The sequence below is a fragment of the Salvelinus alpinus genome, unplaced genomic scaffold (assembly GCF_045679555.1).
Source record: "Salvelinus alpinus unplaced genomic scaffold, SLU_Salpinus.1 scaffold_553, whole genome shotgun sequence".
In the NCBI taxonomy this organism is placed as follows: domain Eukaryota; kingdom Metazoa; phylum Chordata; class Actinopteri; order Salmoniformes; family Salmonidae; genus Salvelinus; species Salvelinus alpinus.
Genome location: NW_027256493.1, coordinates 485 through 7,149, shown reverse-complemented (window position 1 = coordinate 7,149; position 6,665 = coordinate 485). Strand labels below are relative to the sequence as shown.

General features: G+C 50.2%; 1 protein-coding gene across 1 annotated transcript; it reads right to left on the bottom strand.

The window, feature by feature from the left end:
- Positions 1 to 882: 882 nt before the first annotated feature.
- LOC139567428 (fibroblast growth factor receptor substrate 2-like) lies at positions 883 to 6,171 on the bottom strand. Its single transcript, XM_071388781.1, has one exon. It carries the CDS (start codon positions 5,928 to 5,930, stop codon positions 4,638 to 4,640), a length of 1,293 nt encoding a protein of 430 aa, XP_071244882.1. The 5' UTR covers positions 5,931 to 6,171; the 3' UTR covers positions 883 to 4,637.
- Between the last annotated feature and the right edge of the window lie 494 nt (positions 6,172 to 6,665).

Here is a 6,665-nt window from a genome sequence, read left to right as displayed (position 1 = left end):
GAGGTCTCTCCTGCACCTTATCCTGGTCCAGTGAAGGGTCCCTCCTGCACCTTATCCTGGTCCAATGAATAGTTATCTCCTGCACCTTATCCTGGTCCAATGAAGAGTTATCTCCTGCACCTTATCCTGGTCCAGTGAAGAGTTCCCTCCTGCACCTTATCCTGGTCCAGTGAAGAGTTATCTCCTGCACCTTATCCTGGTCCAGTGAAGAGTTCCCTCCTGCACCTTATCCTGGTCCAGTGAAGAGGTCTCTCCTGCACCTTATCCTGGTCCAGTGAAGAGTTATCTCCTGCACCTTATCCTGGTCCAATGAAGAGGTCTCTCCTGCACCTTATCCTGGTCCAATGAAGAGGTCTCTCCTGCACCTTATCCTGGTCCAATGAAGAGTTATCTCCTGCACCTTATCCTGGTCCAGTGAAGAGTTATCTCCTGCACCTTATCCTGGTCCAATGAAGAGGTCTCTCCTGCACCTTATCCTGGTCCAATGAAGAGGTCTCTCCTGCACCTTATCCTGGTCCAATGAAGAGGTCTCTCCTGCACCTTATCCTGGTCCAGTGAAGAGGTCTCTCCTGCAGGGATTAGAGACGAGCTACAATGTCCTCCTTGTGTCCGGTAAGACCAGCCAGTCCTGCGGGGCTCTCCCTAAAGCATTTTGTTTCACACAATTCTTCCTCATTGCACTTTATTACTCAGAATTAAGTCTGTCCATATCAATGATTGCCACACACTTATTGCCGTCACTCGGTAGACAGTTGCACTGCATGTCCCTTCCATTACCACCAGGTGTCACTCTCCTTCATTCAGTACAGTGTGTGAGTGATAACCCCAAGCAATAAGCTATCAATGATAATTATGACACAAATAGAAGAACAAACCAGCAGAGACAACACAGTTCCATTTTTTAATGATCATTTTGCCATGCTACAAAACACAGGGGGTTGTTGGCAGTGATGGAATACGTATGAACATTGCTGCACACATCTAAATACACAGTATGGTTTTTCCTCTGGTCAACAAAATACTAACATTCTGGTAAACACATATTTCCAGAACAGAAAAATGCAAATATCAAAATTGTCCCGTCCCCCCAATGTAAAGTCCGTACAATATGAAGTCATTATGTTTTTAAACAGAAGACCCAATGGGCTCTGACTGGTTGAATCAACACAATGACGTTCAACCAACGTGGATTAGATGTTGAATTGACGTCTGTGCACAGTGAGTCATGAATCGTTTCATTCACTGCATAGTTCCTTATAGTGTCTGGTGTTCTGAGACCAAAACACAGGAAATAAGGAATGTTTACATCGTGAATGGAACCAACGGAACCCATTCTAGAACTCCGGGAAAATCAGCATATTCTAGAATTGAAAAAAGGAGTTTGGCAAATAATCAATTTTTTTCCCACTAACAGTTCACTTCTTTAATAAACAATATCTATTAAACTACTTTTTGTACAATTCCTATAGTTTATGAACTCTTTCAAAATGTAGGTAGAAAAAATATAATGCAAGTTAGAACCCAATAATAATGATTTGTACAATATGATACAATGAGAGAACAGGTAACAGAAGATACAACTATGGAACCCACTCTCCTCCTATGAAACATGGCTGACGGACAGCATCGTGTGGTAAACACTGTGCTAGTCTGTTTTCCTCGTTCACAACAACGTGTGGAAGGAAAATTCAAACTGAACTAAGACATTCAACCACCACCAGGGGGCCCCTGTACAAATGGACTATTGTTTGCAGGGTGGGAGTCAATTCCCTTTCAGTTCTGTCAATCCAGGAAGCAAAACTGAAATTCCAATTGACTTTCTGAATTGACTGAATATTAAAGTAAATTGGACCCCAACCCTGATGGAACCTGGAACATGATGATGTCACACAACAACACCAACGGAATGACTTGGGTTCTTTCAGTACAGCCAGCATGAACAAACACATTATTACAGCTTCCTTGTGGCCGACATCATTTGGCATTTATACATACACACACACCATCTGTCTGTACTTAGTAGTGGCTAAAGTGACTGTGGCGTACCAAGACGTTGACCCCCCGAGACATGGCCGAAGACTCCAGGCTTGGGGTCAATTCCATTCCGTCAATTCAGAAAGTAAACCAAAATTCCAATTCCATATTTTCCTCATTGAAAAGCATTGAAGAGAATTGGAATGTCAGTGTACTTCCTGAATTGACTTTGGATTGAAATGGAATTGAGCCCCAACCCTGGTGGGCCCACTAACGTTACACACCATAGGAGTCCACAGACATCAGGGCAACATGGACGTCAGCTTCAAACACCCACATGAGTGTTGACGTTAACACCGTTTCAGTTTATAATCAGCACTAGAAAGGATCCGTAAGAGAGATTGGTGAGGAGGTCCGTCATTCAAAGAGACCTCGCTGTTTGGCACATCACCAGCAAGCTAAACTTACACAGGCACTTGGAATTAAAAAGGGTAGCCTGGGGCTGTTTGTGCCGTCATGCCAACGCCCTGTCACTCATTGGTTGGCTTGACAATGACAGCAAAGGAGTAGACAAGAGCACAGACTGATCTGGGACCAGGCTAGAAGGTGTTTCACTCCTTCTTTAATTAGGTATCAAATGACCTCAGGAATAAAATAGTGTTATACTGGTGTGTACCGGGTCTACCATCGCTCCCCTCTCAGGTCAGCTTTCACTATAGCCTGGGTACCAGTCTGCTTGTGCCATCATGCCACTCCTTGTCATGACACAGACTGCACAAACAGATCTGGGACCAGGCTACTTTCAAGACACAGTGTAACTCCTTGTCATGACACAGACTGCACAAACAGATGTGGAACCAGGCTACTTTCAGGACACAGTGTAACTCCTTGTCATGACACAGACTGCACAAACAGGTCTGGGACCAGGCTACTTTCAGGACACAGTGTAACTCCTTGTCATGACACAGACTGCACAAACAGGTCTGGGACCAGGCTACTTTCAGGACACAGTGTAACTCCTTGTCACGACACAGACTGCACAAACAGATCTGGGACCAGGCTACTTTCAGGACACAGCGTAACTCCTTGTCATGACACAGACTGCACAAACAGATCTGGGACCAGGCTACTTTCAGGACACAGTGTAACTCCTTGTCATGACACAGACTGCACAAACAGGTCTGGGACCAGGCTACTTTCAGGACACAGTGTAACTCCTTGTCATGACACAGACTGCACAAACAGGTCTGGGACCAGGCTACTTTCAGGACACAGTGTAACTCCTTGTGAAGTAATAAGACATTTTAAAATCATTTTTTTACATTTATTGCAACAAATCTACAGCCCTTCTGTCTTCAAATGTTGTTGTTTTTTTTCATTCAGTTTGGAGGTATAACAAAGTATGACAACATCAACAACAACATCAACAACGGTCAGGTCAAGGTGCAACTGAAGAAGACGACAGTGGGTGCATCCCAAATGGAACACTATTCCCTACGTAGTGCACTCATTTTGACCAGAACCCTATGGGCCCTGGGTCGTTATCCACTCATTTTGACCAGAACCCTCTGAGCCCTGGGTCGTTATGCACTCATTTTGACCAGAATCCTCTGGGCCCTGGGTCGTTATGCACTCATTTTGACCAGAACCCTCTGGGCCCTGGGTCGTTATGCACTAATTTTGACCAGAACCCTCTGGGCCCTGGGTCGTTATGCACTCATTTTGACCAGAACCCTCTGAGCCCTGGGTCGTTATGCACTCATTTTGACCAGAACCCTCTGGGCCCTGGGTCGTTATGCACTCATTTTGACCAGAACCCTCTGAGCCCTGGGTCGTTATGCACTCATTTTGACCAGAACCCTCTGAGCCCTGGGTCGTTATGCACTCATTTTGACCAGAACCCTCTGAGCCCTGGGTCGTTATGCCCTCATTTTGACCAGAACCCTCTGGGCCCTGGGTCGTTATCCACTCATTTTGACCAGAACCCTCTGGGCCCTGGGTCGTTATGCACTCATTTTGACCAGAACCCTCTGGGCCCTGGGTCGTTATGCACTCATTTTGACCAGAACCCTCTGAGCCCTGGGTCGTTATGCACTCATTTTGACCAGAACCCTCTGGGCCCTGGGTCGTTATGCACTCATTTTGACCAGAACCCTCTGGGCCCTGGGTCGTTATGCACTCATTTTGACCAGAACCCTCTGGGCCCTGGGTCGTTATGCACTCATTTTGACCAGAACCCTCTGAGCCCTGGGTCGTTATGCACTCATTTTGACCAGAACTCTCTGGGCCCTGGGTCGTTATGCACTCATTTTGACCAGAACCCTCTGAGCCCTGGGTCGTTATGCACTCATTTTGACCAGAACCCTCTGGGCCCTGGGTCGTTATGCACTCATTTTGACCAGAACCCTCTGGGCCCTGGGTCGTTATCCACTCAGCATCTCGGAGTAGAAGGGCTGATCTAGGATCAGATCCCCCCCCCCCCGTCCAGGTCATCAGATTCCTTCCTGTCTAAAAAGGTCAAACTGATCTTAGATTAGCACTCCTACTCTGAGACACTTTATGAATAGTCCTGGTCAAAAGTAGTGCACTATATAGGGAATAGGGCTCCATTTGAGATCCAGCCAGTGCTTGGTAGGCTAGGTATGGTAGGGGCGCGGTGAAGTTCACATAGGAAGGTCAGTACTGTTGTGTCTGGTTTTCCTGGAGGTACCGTCGTCACGGGGCAGTGCTTTCTGAAGACTGGACATGGCCGCCGTGCGCTCGATGTCGATCATGGCGTACAGTTCGGTCCGCCGCGTGGGGGTGGAGGGGGGGAGGAGGAGACTGCCCAGGCCGACGCCACAGGGAGTGGTGGGGGTCTTGGGTGTCTGCGGCCCACTGGAGTCTGAACCCCTCTCCATCTCCAACTCAATGTAGTTCAGCTGCCTCAGGGGATCCAACCCACACGGTCCACCCGCCAGCCGCCCCGACCGGAAGTCAAAGTTAAAGACGGTGGGAGTCAAACAGAGGCCGCTAGAGTCCCGCCCCCGCGGAAGGATCCGCGCAGAGTCCAGCTTGGCGCTGAGCGAAACGTTTACATTCTCTGTGTTGACGTAGTTGTGCATGGGGTCCAGACCCAGACCGTGGTGATGATGGTGATGGTGGTGGTGGTTGTGGTAGCCGTTAAGGGAGGGCGTCTTTGGTCCATATCCGTGATACACCTCCTCTTCATCCTCCTCGTCTCCCTCGGAGAAGCGCCTGGCGGTCTCCCACACCGGCGGCAGCGCCGGGAGGTTCTCGTAGTTAAGGAGCGCCGTGCGCCGCTGGGCGGAGTTGTTGGCATTGTGGGATGAGTCAGGGAGGGGGGCGGCGGGGCGGTTACGCCGGGGGTTGGGGGCTGGAACAGGGGTGGAGACGTAAGCATGGGTGGTGTTGCCGTTGTGGTGCTCATAGGTGGAGATGGTGCTGGGTTTGGGCCCTGGGTGAGGTGGAGGGTTTGGGTTAGGAGCAAGAGGGGGAGGGTTTGGGTTAGGAGGAAGAGGGGGAGGGTTTGGGTTAGGAGGAAAAGGGGGAGGGTTTGGGTTAGGAGCAAGAGGGGGAGGGGGGCCGTCTTTGCGTTCATCACTGTCATAGCCCGTGTCACAGTCTCCTGCCTGGAGACCCAGGGTGGCGCCCACCACACAGCCCTTCCCATTCCCGTTCAGACCCCCAGAGGGAGCTGTCAAGCTGGGCTCCCCGTTAGACCCAGACACCCCAAGCGCCATCTCCCCATCCCCAGAACGTCTGGACCCAGCCTCCCTGTCCTCATCCCCAGAACGTCTGGACCCAGCCTCCCCGTCCTCATCCCCAGAACGTCTGGACTCAGCCTCCCCGTCCTCGTCCCCAGGGTTCTGCTTCTGCCTCCTCTGAGCCGGGGTGGGACCCAGGATGAATTTAACCCCTTCTGGCTCCAGCAGCACCTGAGGCTCCGTATCCATGTCTGTCTCCGTGGGAGACGGAGGGGCGGTGGCTAGCGAGGAGGTCGTCTCCGGATTGGACAGCCGCAGTTCCAAGGCGGTGTGGCTGCTGGGGCGAGTGCGCCGGTCATCCTGTATACCAGGAGTGTTGACGTAGGTGTGGACCTGAGAGAGAGAGAGAGAGAGACGGAGAGAGACAGAGAGAGACAGAGAGAGACAGAGAGAGAGAGAGAGAGAGAGAGAGAGAGAGACAGAGACAGAGACAGAGACAGAGACAGAGAGAGAGAGAGAGAGAGAGAGAGAGAGAGAGAGAGAGAGAGAGAGAGAGAGAGAGAGAGAGAGAGAGAGAGAGAGAGAGAGAGAGAGAGAGAGAGAGAGAGAGAGAGAGAGAGAGAGAGAGAGAGAGAGAGAGAGAGAGAGAGAGAGAGAGAGAGAGACAGAGACAGAGACAGAGAGAGAGACAGAGAGAGAGACAGAGAGAGAGACAGAGAGAGAGACAGAGAGAGAGACAGAGACAGAGACAGAGAGAGAGAAAGAGAGAGACAGAGACAGAGACAGAGACAGAGACAGAGACAGAGACAGAGAGAGAGAGAGAGAGAGAGAGAGAGAGAGAGAGAGAGAGAGAGAGAGAGAGAGAGAGAGAGAGAGAGAGAGAGAGAGAGAGAGAGAGAGAGAGAGAGAGAGAGAGAGAGAGAGAGAGAGAGAGAGAGAGAGAGAGAGAGAGAGAGAGAGAGATTACAGGTTACAGATCTCTAG